At 38.2% G+C, this 20,341-nt stretch overlaps 2 protein-coding genes across 2 annotated transcripts in view; one reads left to right on the plus strand and one right to left on the minus strand.

Moving 5' to 3' along the window:
* RAB37 (RAB37, member RAS oncogene family) overlaps positions 1–20,341 on the plus strand; it is a 2,500,291-nt gene that overhangs the window by 180,857 nt on the left and 2,299,093 nt on the right. The gene's annotated exons all lie outside the window — the stretch shown is intronic.
* Positions 1–20,341, minus strand: part of LOC122812924 (CMRF35-like molecule 7) — an 89,635-nt gene that overhangs the window by 47,979 nt on the left and 21,315 nt on the right. Inside the window, exon 3 of the mRNA XM_044084982.1 lies at positions 15,118–15,211. Coding sequence (XP_043940917.1) covers positions 15,118–15,211 — 94 coding nt within the window. The remainder of the gene's footprint in view (positions 1–15,117; positions 15,212–20,341) is intronic.

Below are 20,341 nucleotides of genomic sequence, written 5' to 3' on the forward strand. Positions count from 1 at the left end.
ACCAGCATGGAGTCTAGATGGATGCCTTATAGCTTGTTGAATAGCTCCACCATGTTAAATCCGTTGATTAGCATACAATTCAGCTGCTTGTGCCGTAATTAGCATGCCACGGTTTTTACCTCCTTGTATGCACTGGGGTACATGCCTCTACAAAGTGCTTACTGAATCTGAATTTTTTTGTTACCATGTAGGGTTTATTGAATACCCTGATAGTCTCAACCTACTTCTGTCTTAGAGTACTACCTCAATTTAGCTAGAAGTTCCAATCCCTTAACTGAAAGGCAGAATTCTTTACATTACTTCAACCACCTATCACCTCTCTCGTCTCAAGCAAAAGTAAAACAACTAATCATTGCATTCACATATTGCATTTATCAAGCTAAACAATGAGTCATAATGATGGACTTCAGCTTAAACCTACTCAATTACAATACAGTAAATCTTGGACTAATTCAAATTTTCTTCAGAGCCTGCAGACTAAATCTAAATACAATTTTTCACTCATAGATCGACAGACAATATTTTTAATCTCATTTCCTCCTCCATTCTTTTGCTCTTTCTTAAAGATCACTGCCAAATAACCTCTGATATCACCAATACAATAAAACAAAATGCCCACATCATAATTTTAGACCCAAAATTGTTTAAAATTGACAGAAATCCCAAAATATTAACCCTCAAGCTAGATTTCAATCTTTCTTCTAATGATTGTAAAACAGCAAATACTTATTTTCTCTCAGACCATAGCAGACTCTCCCATCTGCTATCATGTCATCATAATTTAAACCAAAACAAATGGTTGCCAAAAGAATTAAAAGCTGTGCAACAACTTAAAACTGAGCCCTGGAAACCAGTGCAGCATAAACAGACATTCATGACCCTATGTAACCTAGCAAAAAAAGTACTAAAAGGCAAAAAGGTGCATAACTGTATAACCACCAGCAAATTCTTTCATCGATCAACACCATTCCAGACAAAAGCAAATCAAATTACAGGTAGAGACATGAAAAATCCCTCAGAGGTCTTATTGCACCTCTGATGATGAGTTTTTGACTAGTAGCACAGACACCAGGAGAGATGGGAGTGAACAGCTGATGTTAGGTCCCATAATGGGGAGGGGGTTAGAGGATGGTAGTCTAGGGTCACTGCAGTAGCAACTATAAGACCCTAGTGAGCTCAATGCCACATGTAGTATGCAGCTTGGGTGGGAGGTTGAGCATGTGTGGAAAGTACATGCCCTTCTCAGAGCAGCAAGTGAGGAATTTGCATGGCTGCTGCAGGGGAAAGAGGAATGGATACACCCCCCCAGAAGCACTATGATGCTGCACCAGTTTCCTTCATCTCCTGACCAGCCTCTGACATGGGATGAGTTGAGGCCAGGAGTGGCAAAGGCAGATCCAGTAGACCCCATGAATTGGCAGAGGAGATGTAGCAGCTGGTGGTCAGCTGTGGGGATGTATCTAAAGAAATGAAAAGAAAAATAATCTCTTGGTTAGTCTAATCTACTTGTCCAGCAAAGGCTCAATTACACTCAAGTCTATTCCTTAAACAATTCAGGCACCTTCTGCTCCGATTCTTATGTCATCCAGTATTCCACACCCACAAGACTGTGTCCCATCTGTGTAGCTATATCAACAGATGGGTCTTCAGGCACGGACAACGCACACCTCTGGCTTGTCAAGACCTACGCAAAACATACAGTTTATCCATTCACACACATTGGTATCCCCTGCTTCTGTTGTGTATCACCTTCTCTAAACTATGGAAAGGGACCATAATTAAGCCAGTTCCAAAAACAAACCCATATCTTGCTCTTAACTCGTGTTAAAGTATTTGGAAAACTGGTCTGTACAGCTGTCCAATTACATTTTAGATGAAGGTCTACTTTCTAGATAATGGCATGACTTTTAAGAAAACTGCAGCACAATGACAGCCCTCTAGAATTTAACAGATGACATCCTAATTTTAATATGCAATGGCCAAGTAAGATGTACAATATTTATAAATCACATTAAAATGTTTGGCGTGGTTGATCATCATCTTCTCAAAATGGTTTTGATTATCTCCTGGGACTGGCTACAAAGTTTGCCAATAGCTATGTATTTTTCTGTTAAATCAAACTTTAGCAGTAAAAATAGATTCTGGCACTTCCTCCAAAGCACCCCTAGTCAAAGGACTATCTGTCAATGTTTCCCTCTCCTTTTTAATGGATTACTTTCAGAAGATCCCCTTCTCTCTGTCATTCTCCCCACAGTGATATGGTTATCTATATAACTTATTCCTTCCATAGTAACATAGAGCTACAATTACAAAAATACTTCATAACCATTGCGAAATAGCTAAGCTTCAAAACTAATAGTAAGTCCAGTCAAAACTGAAGTCCTCTGTGCCCTTCAACGGCAGCACTTTAGGACACCACTGCTACTACCAATATCTAATCATGTGGTTGTATTAAAATTTAAACTGGTAACATCATATCCAGAAAATGGAAATAATATTCCAATACATTGTCTCTCTAGGCATGGAAAAGGACACTTTTTTTATCCACTTTAGATAAAGAAACCATCGGTAAGGAAATTCTCATGATCCGGCTAGAAGAGGGCCTACCAATAATAATCATCAGAGAACCTTAACCCACTTCAGTCATCCTCCAGCTAAAGGTCAGTTCTTATTTGCCAATCCATAGTTCTAAACATCACTATTAAGTTCACAAGGAAGCTAACCATCTTCCATTTCAATGTATTCACCTCAGTAGCAGATTCATAATGAGAAACCTCTGCTCTCAACCTCACTTTGCACCCTGTTTTCATACCCCATCCTCCAACAAAAATGCAAAGCACAACATCTCTGTTCTAGGACCCAAACTGTGGTAGAACCCTCCCCCATCCACAAGAGATTCAAATGGTATCTCCCAATTCAAGACAGATTTAGCAACTAACAAACTCGACAGAAAAATTATGGAATAAACCTGAATTCTTCTCAAATGAATAACCATCATCTACCAGTTACTGTAGGAACATAATATTCTTAGAAAATCCTGTGATAAAATTTCTGTAAAAAAGTTCATTCTTTGCTACACTCACTTCCTCCAGTCTACGCTCCCTCCTTTCCTTTGGTTATTTGGCCAACCTTTGGCTCACCCATACAGCAGTCAACAGACATCATGACACCCAATATGACAACAGCACATCTGTGATGTAAAGATGTTTATCAAGATCATACCCTGCGTATTAATAATGTAATACCTATTATTAAAGCATATACTAATCACTTTCCAGATGCACAACATATTTTTTCTCGTTTGGTAAATGTTCCCCCTAGAGAAACATTATGTGTGTGAATTTTTTTGAATTTAACTCTGCTATGTATCTGTAAACCTTGTACCTTAATGTTATTGTATTTTAATACCTATTCAGGGGCTGAAATATTTTTTTTCATTAGTGTTCCAGCCTGGTCAGCAAGTATAAATATATAAAGTTAAAGTCTTCTCATCAGATTGACTAAGGACAGAATTTATGATTCACTATACAACTGGATGCAGACACCTTAATGATCATTTAGGTCTTGTGTCTGCTATTACAAACACATTGCAAGATTAAATGTTTTAAATTAATTTTACAGTAGAGCACTAAAGTGTACGGAACTTAGGCACAGATCCAAAAAGTATGAAGAAAGCATTTTGAAGTACTGTGGTTGTTAATTACTACATTTAGTAAAGCATTGTCTTCATCCTTTAACTTGAGTACACATAATGTAAAATGTGTGACAGAGTAGTGAATAAAGCCTGGCAAACCAAAACAGGTTTCTTTGGAGCCCACCCACTCAAAAACTTTTTGAAGGAAATGCTCTTCCTCACGTGGAGGTTGCTGTATTCCTGCCACTTCAACAGCAGTTCTGAAATTACTACAGGCAAGTGAAACTTACATTGCTCACCATATGCAACTTCAGACAAAAATCACTCTCTCTGCATTTTTTCTAAGAAGGATATGAATGGCTCAATTAATCTGTAATCAGCAGGTTCATCTTCTTAACAGTAACCTTACTAAACGTGTTGCCTTATTCCAGTGTATGTGATACTCTATGCAGCACTAATTAAATGAAAGTGTTCACTTCATTTTTTGATAGGGTGCTGATCTCGTTTTATTTGATCCATATTCCATGTAATGCTGAATTGCAATTTGAATATGATCTGCATAATTATCCTTTATTATATTTACTGTTACTTTTTAAGATATTCTAGAAATTAAAATCAAGAAATCATTGTCAACTGACTGGCAAAAAAATGTTGCAGCCTCATGCAATATTCTCAAGACCTCCACCCTGCCTCAGTTACACTTACATATGGATTACTTTGCTGTCCAAACCCTTTTCCTTAGTGAAGGTGTTTTACTAAGTAAAGCCTGGTCACTTATCTCATTTGAAGCTGCACAAGGAAATAATGGATGATCTCTTGAAGAGTGTATTGTTCTGGTCAGGGCTCCCTACTGAAATGCTGGCATTCAGAATGCCGAGTACCGACAAGTGAAAAAACAAAAAGACTAAATGACTGGAGAAGATCTTGAACATCACTCTCCTCCTACAAACTTTTTTTTTTGCAGGAGAACAAGCCTCTCTGCACCCCCAGACTATTTCTTGTTTGAGAGTTAAAAGCTAAATGTCGGAAATGAAATCTGAATGAACGGGAAGTACTTATTTTCTTATGGGCAAGTCAGAAATTATATGTGATGTTCTGATATATGGAAAAGGGAGTTGGAGGATGTATTATGACCACACTCAGCCTATGAGGGACAGTCTATGTATGTGAGAAATTGAAATTTAGTGCCGGCAGCAGTCTTTGTGCAGAAGGAGGCATTATTTTGGTTTTCTCACACTGAGACTTTATGCATGGCAAAGCAAGTTATTTCAAGATGGCTGAATGGAACAGTTTGTGTATTAAAATAGGCAACCACAACCCCTTCCCCATGATATCTGTTGTCTTGCTCCTGGTGCATCTCTTTTTTGTTTTGTGTGTGTGTGTGTGTGTGTGTGTGTGTGTATATATATATATATATATATATATATATATATATATATATATATATATATATATATATATATAAAATCTATATCTATGTTACATTTAAAGATCAAACATTTAAAACGTTGAACATTTGCTGTACTTGACCTGAATATCGGATGTACATAATTTTGAATGGTGTGGGTTTATAAGGTGTGTGCGTGTATTTGTAGATGGGGGAGTTTGTCTTTGAGAGTGTATGCAGGTTAGGGCTAGGTCAGGGGGTAATATATGAGGATTATTGAGGTGTGTGTGAGTTTTAGGGTTAGGGAGTTAAGTAAGGTGATAGGTGTGTTTTATATGCATTCTGTGTCCAAGATGTCATGTGCATGGTAGTGTAATGGGAAGGAGTTTTTGAAGGTCAGATTGGGGTTAGAGATTGGGTTAGATTTAGAATTAGTGGGCTTCAGTAAGGTGGAACAAGGGATAAAGCATAGCCTAACATATCAGAAAAGGACTGCACCTCTTTTGTTCTGTTAAGTTTTGATGTTTTTTTGGAGGGTGATCATTTAAATGTCATTATTCATATCTATCCATTTATTTATATCTATATATGTATATGTATATCTATATATATATATATATATATATATATATATATATATATATATATATATATATATATATATATATGTATATTATGTGTGTGTGTGTGTGTGTGTGTGTGTGTGTGTGTATCTGTATATATGTGTATATAAAATATAAAACAGCAGGTAGCTGGAGCTAGGGAGAGGAAAAGATTAAGACTGGCCACTTCCTGCTTTCATACTCCCTCGCCAAACTATGGAACGTACTTCCCCCCTCCCTCTGAAATACTCCAAACCCCTCCAACTTCAAATCCCTCCTGCAAACCTACCTATCCTCTAAATGGATCTGTCCCTGCTCTTTCCCCACTTGAACTCATCACCTTCTCCCTAGCCACACCCACATTCTACTCCCCAGTTCTGCTTATCACCTCCATCCTACCATTCTCCTAACATACAAAACTCAGCAACTACTGCTGAATTGCACTTATACTCTTTTTTAACTGCTCACCAAATCTATGTAAATATTGACATTCATATGCCTGGAAACGATTCAGCTACAGAACACCCTGTCTGCTAGACTTACCTCCTTACAAAATTATTTGCTTACTGTCACCACATCCAGTCTATAGCCCATACCTGATTGGCATCTTTAATATTCCTTCTGCACTCCATCGTTTTATTAATGCAGAAGTCCTACCTCGTAGCATTTTATTAAGATTTACTCTGCTTGAATGTATATCAGCTATCACTTCAGATACTCTATGTATTTAATACTTGTTTATCGCCTCATACTTGCTAAATTGTATTCTTCATCATGTGTTACATATCTGATTGATATGCATGTTTATTATTATTATTATTGTTAATGGACTTGTCACTGTTAATGGAGCTTTTCTCCCTGGGCCTTCACTGAAAATGGGCTCTTCTTGGCCCAGTGGACTTCCCTGGTCATCAAAGTGAAATAAAATAAAAATAAAGACTGAAGGTGAAGAAGCAGAGAAAAGATAGGCAGAGAAGTGGGGACCATTTCACATATAGAAAGAATGATACATGTGACAGAGGGGAATAAAGACTGGAAGTAAACAGCAGGAGGAAAGAAATCCAGAAGAATTATCTGATCGTCCGCAGTCTGGGAAAGCAGGGAATCAAGGAGACATGAGGTAGTGTAACACCTTTAAAGAGGTTTAGAAAGCAAGAGTAGAGGTCTGAAACGACAGAACTTCCAAAGCAGTGCAGACGTGAGGAATAGTTTCTGGTAGAAGATAATGCACCAGCAACCCAGGAAGCATTCTAGTAGTTATGGTAGCCAAAAAGACAAAGGATATAGTCTGCTGTTCAGAGGCTTGCAGGGAATGCCATTTGGACAGGCAAATCAGTTTGATATGGACAAGTGTCAGTGAGGCAGACAGAAAGCTACTCATGGAAGGCAGGAAGTGCACATGTGTCATGTTAAGATGTGGACACCAATGACCTGATGGGTGGAAAGAAGGAAATCTAGAAGTATTGATGAAGGAAAAAAGTGACTAGGACTTGCACAAAGTTGGAGTATGCAGTGGTCAGGTGAGTTAAGAACAATGAAAAGGCCAAAACAAAACTGATCATAAACAAATTCTCTCCTTTTCTCATCTGTTAACTGAAAAAATAATCCTTAACTACACCACAGGACCAAATCTGTGTGATGCTGTTAGGTAAAAGGATTTATTTATAAGATGGTTTGCAGGGTTAATGGCGGGGGCAAGATTAGGGTTAGCACACATGAATAAGGTGGATCAGTGTGCTAACCCTAACCCTGCCTCTAACTCTAACCATGCATATCACGTGATGAAAAGCCCTTTTCTTAACACCACTAAACAACAGAATGTCATTACACACATGCACAACAAAAAAGCCGTCCCCTTACCTAAGTCTTACTCTAACCCTAACCAACAAACTTTATCTCGTGCATGCACACACACCTACCCGTAATGTTGAAACTTTCATTAGATTCGAATGTTTTAGTATTAATGCAGACACTTACCCAAAGCACACCCCACAACATTAAACAATTCAGCAGTCCTCACGTTCAATAAGATGATCTTTTGAAATGAAACATATCAGATTAGTCTGTTGACAAAAACAATGATCAAGATGGATCTACTTTAGAATATCAACATTACAAAACCTCGAACTGCACATGGTCAAAACTATATGAGTGATGTTCCATAACATCGAAATGTACACAAACTCCAAGATTGCATTACAGTGAGGAAAAGGGCAAAAAAGATCAAAAATATGGGCTGTAAGAAATTTCAGCAAGAAACACATATGACAGAGAATTTCACATTAAGTTCTACGAAAAATGTGAGCAACCTAGAAGAAAGGAATAGAGATAGTAAATGCAGACTTTTATCTTTCTATGTTTCTACAGTTATGTTAGGTTAGGAGGAATACAACAGACTATGAAGAAGGATTTGAAAATAAATATGATCAGAATAAGTTGAAAGCATATTAAACATTCACAAGGAACTTACTGGTGCAGCAGGTTAGACAGATCTATAGCATGGGAAGAACTTGCACACAACAGAGATGAGTCTGAAATGCAGGAAAGACGCATATCACACAATACAGCTGTCAAGATGGAGAAAAGGATGACAGAGCAGACTACAAAGGAAATGGCATGTAGATGGGTAATTTATAAATGGACAGGAAGTGAAAACCAAATAAGGGAAGAGTAGAGGAAGCAAAGATTAGTTATGCAGCTGGACAACTGGTAGATGACTATAAGATTAAGGAGTTTTTTGAAGATACTGTTGAACACAGAAAACAAAGGGGATGGAGATCACTGATTATGAAAACGGGAGCACAAGAGAGGGGTAAAAAAACAAAAAAAACAGTGAAGGATAAAAAAGAAAGCTTGGTGTGGACCTCACTATAGAATATATAAAGCATTAAATATAAAAGAAAGGTTGATGGGGAAGGTCTAATGGATTCCCTTTAAAGTCTATCAGTTAGGGGAAGATATGGCAAGTGCTGAGTAAAGAATTTAAAATTATAGTATGGACAGGAGGCATCTCTGAATCTGTTGAGAAGATCATGAGTAGGGGTGATACTGAAGGAGTGGAGGAATGTAACGATGTGGGTAACTTCATTTAGTATATTTGATATGCATGGATCTACTTTATTAACTCAGATGGCAACCACGTTCACTAAATCACTGTCAGATGCTGGACACTCATTCTATATTTCTGACTGGCATCAAATTAAAAAATGTTTTTGTGGAGGGAGCAAGCTCCCCCTGCACTCTGTCATGGAGGGTCTTTGCTCCCACACCCTTAATCTATAAATATATTACTTCTGAGTTTGAATAAATGTGGATAAAGTATATTTACCAAAGCAGTTTGTGCATTCAGGTGTCCTACACTGCAGTATACACAAAAAGACATGAGGAAATGAGGTGTGAGCAGCTAAAAGATGATTAAGTGAAAGTCAACCGATAAACACGGATATTAAAATAATTATGGTAAAAATATTAGTTTTGTACTTGGATGAAGCCTTACTGCTAATGGCACAGGAAGTTCAGAAGGGTTTGTTAAAAAAGGCAGGTGGAAAACGATTGGCTGGAGATGGTTAGTCCCATCCTAAAAGAATAAAATGAGAAAGAAGAAGGAGAAGGAGGCATGGTACCGCTTAAGTTTCAAAAAGGATTAATTTCAGTCTAGTAAGCTGTACATTCATATGAGAGGTTCTAAACAAAAGAAGGTCAGGAAAGAGATTTGTAATATGAATAAAAGCAGTGCCAGAGCTAGAAGGCAAAGTCAATATAGGGATCGGAAGTTGCAAAGGCATGAGACAGGTCACACGGTGTCCGTTATCCCTGGGTTTATACATGCAGGGAATTGATGAATTGGTGTCAGACAGGAGGAAAAAGCTAAAAGGACTTGAAAATGAGAGAGGAATAAAATTTAGAATTGTAATTTATGCAGAACAAATGCATGGTACTATCCATGAACATAAAGGAAGTGCTAGTAAAAACAGGACTGATAAATATAAGAGAAATGGTGAATGTTAGGATAGAAGCATGGGAGGCATGAGAAAGTTTAGGTGGTAAATTCTCAAAATATTTAATTATATTTGTTTACTTGAGCCATAAACTGATCACAACGGACCATATTCAGACACAGTTTTGGTGAATAGGATCACATAAGAAATGTAACAAACCATGTTTACAGATACAAAGGTATGCTGAAAACCTATCCATATTTACACATGAAAAAAAATATGCTACAACATTTAGTTCAAGAAACATGGATGGATAAATGGAATTATGCTTAGCAGAGTTTTATGGATAAGATGTAGCCATAATGACTGAGATTGTTTGTGCTACAGGGACAGCATCATATCATTATAGAGAGGTATGAAGACATTATAAGAGGTGAGTATGAATAGTTGTGGAACAGGATATCATGGGTAACACAGAGAAATGGTAAGAGAGGCATGCAGGGGGGAGAGGAATAGAAAGGGGAGGAAGTGTGAGAGATGCAAAGAGAAAAGGCAAATAGGGTGAATGAGAGCATGACAAGATGAACTAGGTATACAAGAGAGGTGCAGGATTCATGCAATGAGACCTGTGTGAGTGCAGCTGCACTTTGGGTAAAAAGATGTTCCTTAAGCTGTTGTTTGAAGTCCGAGTAATTTTGCACATCTCTGAGAGAGGAATGGAGTCCTACAATTTAGGTGCTAAGATGGAGAATGCATGGTAAGTGCAATGAAGTTTAGTTTTTGAAGTTAGCAGGGTAGATTGAGATTGAGGGATACCCCTGAAATTATTTGTGGTGGTTTTGGTGAATAGTTTGAGGGGGGGGGTGTCTCAGGAGAAAGGGCTTTGTGAGTTTGTGATCTTAGTGAGAGATTATCTGTCAAATGTATTGAGATCCATTTAGCTTTGACAAGAGGTTATCAGTGGTGTTCATTAATGGGGGAGCTAGTAATGAATTAACAGATTTTATTGGAAATAATTTACAAGGTGGTAACATTTTTGTTTGAGGCTGGGACTTTTATGGGTAGTCCATATTTGAGTTGAGATAAGAGTACTTGTTTGCCTCTGACAGCTTTGGCTGGCTTCAACAGAAGAGGCGATAGCTTGTTTGCCCCGAGCAGTAGTACTATGTTGATCTGTTTGCATGTATTTTAAATGTGCAAATGAAAGTTAAGAGAGTGGTCTTGCAAAATGCCAAGGTATTTGAAGCATGTGGTAGTTTCTATGGTGATGTTGTTAACATCTTTACTATTAAGGAAGCTGGGTGTTTTGACTATTTTTTTTCTTGTTTCCAAACAGCATTGCTTTTGTTTATGAGGGGTTGAGTATAAGTTTCTGTAAGCTTGCATGTAGGATTGACATTAAAAGACATACTCCAGGAAAGCAAGGTCGAGCAGAAGAGAAAGGTGGATTCAGATCTGACGTGGGAGAGGGCACATATATAATGCTATGTCATGTAAAAGTGATTCAGCAGATGGATAGCTATATAGCATAAGTATTGAGGAACCTTCCAGCGGAGCTTGAAAAAAAAAGTGGGAGATGTACACAGAGATTTGGAGGAATGGAACAAAAAGCAAAGGCTTTTGGGGGAGAAGTCGAGTTATTCAGGTGAAAGGGGTGTTGGGGCATGTCACATTTACTGACATACACCTTGACTTACAGTGTCATGCTCTGGTAGTGGGTAGGAATAAATAAATAAGGGTTAAGAACAGAGTGCAAGGCAGGAAAAGAGAGATGGAAATCATTTGGGGAAAGAACAAGAAGATTGTGAGATGTGAACATGTGGAATGGGGAGAAGAGATGGAAAGTGTTATGGGAAAAGCAGATGGAAACAGAGATGGGCATCTCCCACAAGAAGATTTGGAAGATATACAGATTATAAAAAGAAAAGATCTAGCAAAATAAGTAGAAGAAGGGAGAATAGTCTTCAAAATGCTGGAAAAGTTAATTGAACAGTGTGATCTGCCAAAACAAGACCAGTGGAGTTTTCTGATACTAAAAGATACATAGCTAAAACAGCAGGTAGGGAGAGATGAAGAATAGGGTAGAGAGAAAGGTAAGAATTTTAGAAAAGCACCGTGGAAGAAATTGGGGAAGGCAAAGATATGTAGTTTAACCTACATGAACATTTAGAGAAATTCAATTCAGCCACTGTAATGAAAATGCATCTAAGGTGTAAAAGAGAAGATGGCTGAAAGGTGACAGCTGTATGGATGAAGGTGAGAGAAGTGTGGTAGAGAACGCTCAGACTACCCAGTGTGTAGTTGACCAGTGCCTTAGGGCTCTCTGTAGGTAATTTTGTATGCCAAAAAGGCTAATGAATGAGGAGAAAAAAGAAAGAGAGCAAATCCTAGAACTGAAGACAGGAAAAAACAGGAAAAGTGCATGTAGTCTGGCAGTGTAAATGGGTATATAGTTGCATAACCACTGGAAAATCACATTACAGGCCTAGGAAGAGAATAGTTTTATATGTGGGGACTAGATGTGCAAGGGGAGATGGGAAGATGGGAGGATAGGATGATGGGATGATGAGGAACAGAGAGAACAGAAAGTGCAGACATTGGAGATGAAAAGCCTTGTAGCTAGGAAATGGGAACTGGAAATTGAGGCAGCAGATATCCAAATGAAAACAACATGATCTTGAGAAGAAAGGTATCAACTACAAAGACGAGATAGAAAGTTATAAAATGTGGAAAGAATGGAAGGAGGTGTTGAAATAGTGTGGCACAGACATAAGGGTAAGGTATAAGAGGAAAAGCAAAAGTGACATCACAGAAGGGCAAAAAGGATAAAGGAGGAAGAGGCTGTAACAGAAGGTTAAGAAAGCAGTGAAATATTGATGAAATTACAGTGCATTCTGCATGAGGCTTGCACATGTTTGTAAGGTGACAAAGAATTCATTTTCCATTTGAAAGCAAACTAAACTTTTACATTTCATATTTATGTGCTGAGATTTATCCAGATATGTTATACTTCATATAGTAGCTTCACTAAACAGAAGGGATCTTGGCAGTTTGTTGCATAAAGATGAGATTGTACCACATTTACATGTACTTTAGCCCCAATTTACTGGTCATTTAATGTGAATAGAAGCCAGCCTAGTCTGATATTTAATGATTCTTATTTACTAACTAACCTGGCAAGGAGTCCCATGACAGTTATCTGAAGCCTCAGTCACTTGTTCATTCTGTAATGTGCCGTCTAATGCAAACAAAAGCTTTTTAGTGGACTAACAATGAGAAAAAAATACTCAAACTATTTTTTTTCTTTTGGTTCAGAGTAGAGAAGTTTGTAACGTTCAAATAATGTAACCATTAAGGTGAGGCCTGAATAGCCTTTAAATAGACTCGTTCATAATCAGAAGTAGTTTTCAGGAGGGATAAGGAAGTAACACAGGCGTCCATAACGCTTTGAGTTCCTGAAGGCATCTGCTAAATTGCATGAAAAGCCTCATCCTACAATCTGTCAGTCCTCACTAACTCTACCCACCCTATCTACTCTTAGATACGCTCTCCAGTCTACCAAACATGAATTTTCCATAATTGCATCATCTCTGTCACAGTCACTCCCCACTTTGCCATCAAAGAAAACTCCAAGTTCATATTTGAGCAAGATCTCAGAACTCACCTTCAAGAACAGGTCAGACATGCCAGTTTCTAAAAAATGCACATACCTAAATAACACAACTCTTGTTACTATTATTTCTTCTTATTCTACTGCTTCAGGGGTCTCTCTCTAATGGATTCTAACGAATACTACTCTGTTGTGTTATACTGTATATATAGCCAACCATGTAAACGCATCATTTTCTTTATTTGTAAATAGCTAAAGTTTTTTTTCTTTCATTTTACTCTGACAAGCATGTGAATGATTTTTTTCTCCTGCACATGTGAATTATCTTTTTCTTTCAAATAGGATGTGCCTCAAAATCTTCAAATTGGATCAGTGTGTTACCCCAGTAAACAAATAGAAAATATAATTATAATGAAAGCTTTGTTAACTTGTTACGCTAAAGTGATAGCTCCACAGTACTGCACAAACAAAAATCAGTTGCAGTTTGTAATGTTCATCCTCTATGCTAGAATGCAAACATTAAACTGGAATTTTAAACTGTTTTCCATTGTTCCTCGGCAAATGCATTACCAAATAAAAACATAAAATGCTGAAGTCACATTCAGCCACTAAATAAATAAATAATACAATTAATCCCAGCACAAAATGAACTTGACCATCTTTTTGTACAAAAGCACTTTGGCTAGGATTCAGAGATGAATGCTGCTTGCCTGTGCAGTGCTAATAGTCAAGGTGTTTTTGCCTCAAGGTGGTTTGCACCTGAAAACAAGTACAGTGGCATTGTCTTGGTCACCCACATGGCTGCACACATGCACTTTGTGTGAGTCCTAGACCTGGGCTTTTGAGGTGGTAGTCTCAACATAAAGTCAGATTTGTATATTTTTTCTTCTGTTTTGTACATTAAAACAAGGAGTAACATTGTTCTTAAAAGGCAGCTGTTGCCACAAAATAAGACATTAAGGCATAACACAACTGAATATTCATAATCAACGTAAGTGCCAACATAATGGGGAAACCTTGAAAAGCGGAAACTTTTGCTCACATTGCAGAGACTGTTAATGTACAAAGAGGCTAACCTTGATCACCTGTTGTTTATATAGAACCTATGTTCAGTTAAAAGCTGCTCTCTAATTATAGCTTCAGGTAAAAAGCAGATAAATGAAATAGTAGTCTTGGCTTTTGTTCAAAGGAGTACAGTATCTGGTTCCATAATGCAATATTTCACATCTTACATTTTCTTAATACTGATGCAGAATACGAGGTATGTCATGTGAGTCTTGTGTGCCAAGATGTCCAACATCAATCTGAGCAAAAAGAATGAACATTGGTAGGGAATCCTTTGGAGTGAAGATCTCCCTGATATACATTCTAGAATACTATAGGTGTCTGTGGGAATTAAGTTATTACATATAGTGAGGGAATTTCAAGAAAAGTAAATAAAAGAAAAGGTTTTAATGTGTTGGTGGCAATTTATAATGGATAAAAAAAGTTTATTCTCATTATTGACTGTGAAAACATCCAAACATTGCTTACAGTAGGAAGAACACGTTTTAAAATTGCATGAGCTGTGGTCTTTGGCTCGTGATCTTGATATGGGCAGGGAAATATAGTATTACTGTTTCATGCTTTTACCTATTAGGTACAGTAGTGTACTGGTAAATTTTCTTATCAGTTACCTCTCCCACTGGCGCACAATATTTTAGTCATACATAAAAGTCCGTTTACACCGTAATGCTGCTTATCCAGACCTTTTCTTCTCTGAATGTTATTGCTAAACTGATTTTCCTTGGAAGCAAAAGGCGCATATATATATTGACTGGTATCCAGAACAGTGACTGAAGCCCTTTTATACCCATTATAGGTTTTATTTTAGTATTAGACCATCTCATTAATTGTACTTACTGCAATTCCTCATGAATAGGAAATATTAAACAATTGAGCCATACCTTTCAGCAGCATTTTGACCATTGATAATACTGGTGATAGTTATCTCTGCTATATTTGGAAACTGTCTGGATGTTGGTGCAGTAACTGTAGAAGCTGTTGGAGCAATAAAAGTAAAAATTATACAGGCAAAAGTGAAAGTAATAGTGGCAAAGCCATTTCAGTAATATCTCATATTATACACTACAGAAAAATGATACTAACCATTCCAGAGATTATCAGCTGGAGTAAATAGCCTACAGTTGTCGTTAAAATGGATAGCTGTTTACAGTTTGTACTAGGACAAACAAGGTGAAACCTGTTTGCATGTTTATCTGGCAAGTGTAAAACTATTTAACCTGTCGTTATGAAAAATGAAGATGCTTGTAAATGTTCAGAAACAGTTCTGTATGACTGCAGATGTGTTAACAGCCATCTTGTTTTCTGCATGCATTCTTTAGCAGGAGTTCATATATGATAACAGTGAAATATTTTTTTCAGTTTGCTTCTTATATTTCTCAATAATGGTGGAAGTCAGTTTTCCAGTAGAAATGCACATTCAGATTACTTGCTATCAGGTTTTCATTTTATAACTGGAACTAAATGATGTCCTTCCTTATCACTGTTGCAGTATTCATGTGGGATCTCCTGCCAAGGATAGCCCAATGTCCAGCCAGTATAGTAAAGCCTTTACCTCCTCAGCATTGTATGTCAGACGTATGCTCCCTATGCAGGTGTAGAGTGTAAAAGGGATGTATATGCACTACATACTCAGAACTTCTTCATTTATTTTGTTTATTTATTTGGCATTTGTTTACTGGGTTAGTCCAACTGAGTCAGAGGCCCATTTTCAGTGGAGACCAGAGGAGAAAAGCTCCAGATAATTTACACTCTTATAGACGTTAACATAATAGAAGTGTAAAATTGTACAGAACAAATAACATGAGGTATATTAGCTGCAGTTCACATCACTGCATACTGAAACAGAAATAAACAATAAAATAGAAATTACAAAAATAGTACAATATATGAGATACATTCATGGTACTTGACAAAAAGAGGTATGGTTTTAACAAAACTATTATGTTTTTAAATCCAGGAAGAATGAAGTAAAATTATAAGACACAGAGAAGAGGAGAAAAAAGGGTGATATTTCATAGATGAGTGAAAGATGAATAAGTGATAAAGTACTCGTGGGGGCTTGACATGGACAAGACCATGTCTTTAGTAGATAGTGTTTAAGTTAATGTTTAAACAGGTGTTTTTAAGCAGTCTGTCTTATGTTAAGGGGAAGTGTATTACAGGCATGGGCTACTGAGAACCTATTAAGGGACTTTCCAATATTCTCGTTAGGCTTGTAAATATCAAGGAGGAACTTTCCAGTTATGTGAAGGTGATGACGGGGACTGTAATAAGATGTTAAGTTAAAGACAGAAGGGCTGGAAGACAGATCATTCAGAATGGAGTGGGTAATATGTAGCTGATGAAGTAAAAGTTGGTTAGAGAATTCGGGCCATTGAAGTGCCTTAAGGGAGAGACAATGGTGAGAATTGTAAGGGAAAGTAGAGGCACATCTGGCTATTTTATCGTAAGTTTGTTCAAGTTTGGACAGTAGTGTAGTTGGAATATTTGTTAGGATAGGGGCAGCATAAAACAGACAGGGTAATAGAAGAGACTAGGCTAGGGAGAGTTTGGAGGAAGGTGTAAGGAATTTCTGATTACAATATAGTAGACCTAGTTTCTGGTGGGCTTTCTTTATACATTGTTGGATGTGTACATCATATTTTAGTTCATCACCAATAGGGGTGCTAAGTAGTTTGGTGTGGGGTTTGGGTTTAGTGATGATATTGTTGAGGGAGATGATGGAAAAGGAGGATTTGTGATGTGCCAGTGTTCTAGGAAACAAGAGAAGGAGTTCAGTTTTTTTTTAGGATTAAGTACTAGTTGATAATCTGAGACCCATGTTTCAACTGAAGAAAAGGTGTCCTGAGTTAGATCTAAGAGACTGAGGATGCTATGAGCAGTGGTAATAAGAATCTAATCATCATATTGTAGGAGTGTTGAGAGGTTGCAGACCGAATGTAGATTGTTAGTGAAAATATTGAACAAGAGGGGGCCTAACATAGATCCTTGTGGGACACCACTGTTGATTGGAAGGAAGGGGGAGAAGACAGTTTTCCAGAAAATGGATTTTTGCCTATTAGTGAGATAACTTGGGAACCCATTTATAGAGGAACAAGAGAGATGATAGTTGGAATGTTTAGTTAGAAGTTTAGAGTGAGAGACAGTGTCAAAGGCCTTAGAGAGATCAAGGAATAAACAGGAGACTAACATGTTGTTATCCCAGGCCTCTGCTACTGTTTGGGTGAAGGAAAGCAGTGCAGTGAAAGTACTGTGGTGGGGTCTAAAGCCATGTTGGGTGGAAGTTAACAGGTTAATTTCAAGCAGGTGTTTGAGTAACTGGGTATGAATACACTTTTCCAGGATTTTGGAGATAGGGAAGAGGATGGCAATGAGCCTATAACTGGATGGATCGGTAGAGTTTCCCCCCTTGTAAAGAGGGACAGTGTAGAAGGATTTCCATCGATCAGGGATGCAGACTTTGGTAATGGAATGATTTATAGGTATGGAGACAGGGTAAGCAATGGATTCTGCAGTAATTTTAAGAAAGTAGGAAGGTAGTTTATCAGTAGAGGGGGAGCAAGTTTTGAGTTTGGAAAGGAGAGATTTGATGAAGGTGGGGACGGGTTTGAAAGAGAAGGTATTGAAAGGTGATATGATGGGGATGAAGGAGGGGTAGGGGAAATATACTATTTTGTGTATTAATGGGAGTTATGTTGGGGGATGAAGGATGGGTAGAGGAGGTATTAGTATTTTGTGTAAGTTTTTAGATTGCTTCTATGAAATAGTATTAAGGAGAGTGGCAGTTTCAGTAGCTGTATTACTTGTGAAGGAATTGGGAGTTGGAGGGTTGTCAGGATAAAGAATATGATTAATGGAAGTCCAGAATTTTTTGGGGATTTTTCTGTGGGCCACATTGGTTGGAACAGAAGAAATGTTTCTTATCCTTATCGTTGTTAACACGATCTTTGGACAGGCTATGATAAAGGTTGGTATCTGAGGTAAGAATCCAGTCCAGAGTCAACCTAGAGGTGGAGTTTTTGTTAGTCTGAGTAGGGAAGGATATGAGCTGGTGATGCCACGAAGGTTGAGACTATGACTAGGAGATGTAGTTGAGAGCTTAGTCAAATGAATGTTAATGTCCCCAAGGAAAATGTGTTCATATGGAACATATTGAGCAAGCTAGGAGAGAATGTTCTCAAGAATGGGAATATTATTTCCACGAGGTATGTAGATGGAGGTTATGGCAAATTTTTGATATGTGTTTAGGTGACAATTCACGATAAGGAGTTCTGCAGGTTCAAAGCTAGGTATAATAATGGAGAGAGGAGAGAGATTGAGTTGTTCAGAGTAGAGGATGGCAACACCTCCACCCCTCTTTTTGTTTCTGTTAGAGTGTAAGAAGTTATAGCTTGGAGGTAAGATTTCTATGTTTGAGATATGGGCTCTCAACCAGGTTTCAGACATAGTTAAGATATGGTGGAAAATGCTGGCAATCTAGAAATGCAGTTCTGTAACTTTATTTACTAGGCTTTGGATATTTAATTAGAGGATATGTATTGATTTAAGAGAAGGCGAGAGGGTAGGGGAGGGGGAGGACAAGGAAGGTGAGGTATGAGATGTGAATTTGAGGGAGGTACAGGCTGGTGATCCTGGGTTGGGGTGGATGTCCCTGTCCAGGAGAAGTGTTTCCAGAAAAGTAACCATATATGTGAGGGGGTTTAAGGTAGCAGTACGTCTTGGTTTGAGGGTGGAGGTAGGACAGGTGCTTGGAAATGTGTTAACCTTGAAAAGGTGTGAAGGTGAGATTTGAAAGAGTGATGGAGAGATAGGCTGTAGGTGAGGGAAATCATGGGTGATGTGAGTGATGGGGTGAGTAGGAGATGGTGTTTAATAGTAATGTGGTATGAGGTTGACATGGAAAGGAAAAGGAGGAAGGAGGCAAAAAGATAGAGAGGTTTAATGTTGAATGATATGTAGTTTTTAAGAAAGAAGAGAAGAGCTTAGACAATGGCAATATTTTGTCCAAGTAAGGGATTAAGTGGATAAGGAAGGGCTACTTATATGAAGTAAATGACATGGAGAAAGAGGTAAGGATGATGGATGTAGGGGAGAGGAATTAAAGTAGTGGGAATGGGGGTAGGATAATGTAGTGGGGTGGAGAAAGAGAGGAGTTGTTAATTGATAGGGACAGCTAATTGGCTGGAGGAGAAGAAAAGATGTGGCATAGAGAGTACAAATGTAATGAGAGAGGGAATGGGTGGGAATGGGGGGTAGGGGAGGGGAGTGGAGTGACACAAGCACAGCGAGGAGGGTGAATAGAGCGGGTTGGACCATCTGAAGTACTAAGTCTTTCGGCTTTTACTGGTTAGGGGTTGCCACAGTGGAGCTCCGGTCTGCTAATGATTGGCAGTGGATTTTTATGTTGCCGAGTTGCCAGCCCGACGTCCAACCTTCAAAGAAGGCACACTCATTCAAGCACACACCTACCTGCATGTCTTTAAATGTCACATGACCACAGGGAAAACATGCAGACTCCACACAGAAGGCGCTCCAGCCGAGAATCGAACAGGAGAACCTATTGCTGTGAGGTGACAACGCTAACCGCTGCACCACCGCAGCCTCATGGGTTGGACCATCTGAAGTGCCAAGTGGAATAGAAAAAAACAATCAGTTAGTCTGATAGTGTACAGGTACATTACACTCTTCCCCCCCAAAAAAAGAACTACAAGTGAGTGACTTAAGGTTAAATATACAGGCACAATGGTCCGGTGCTTTTATGACAGGGCAGGACACTTTAGTTGTACTTTATTACTTTTAAATTCTGCACATAGGTAAACTACAGGAGCACCAAGGGATTCAGCAGGGAAGAAACAGCTAGGGCACAGATAGCTAGAATTTCTTAAGTTAAGTTGCCATCTGGTGGCCAGAAAGGGGAAACTAGTACAATAAAATATTAAAGAGAAGCTAGAGCAGGAAACAGACATTCTCCGAGAAGCCCCTGCAAGTGTGCAAGCCACAAAACAGATAGTACTAAGAATACATTTGATAAAACAGAAGGCAAGCACCTATGTTGCTTAAAAGATGGGTGCTCATCCCAATCTATTTTATCAAGTGTTTCCCATG

The sequence above is a fragment of the Protopterus annectens genome, chromosome 10.part0 (assembly GCF_019279795.1).
Source record: "Protopterus annectens isolate FY-2018-M chromosome 10.part0, PAN1.0, whole genome shotgun sequence".
Lineage (NCBI taxonomy): Eukaryota > Metazoa > Chordata > Ceratodontiformes > Protopteridae > Protopterus > Protopterus annectens.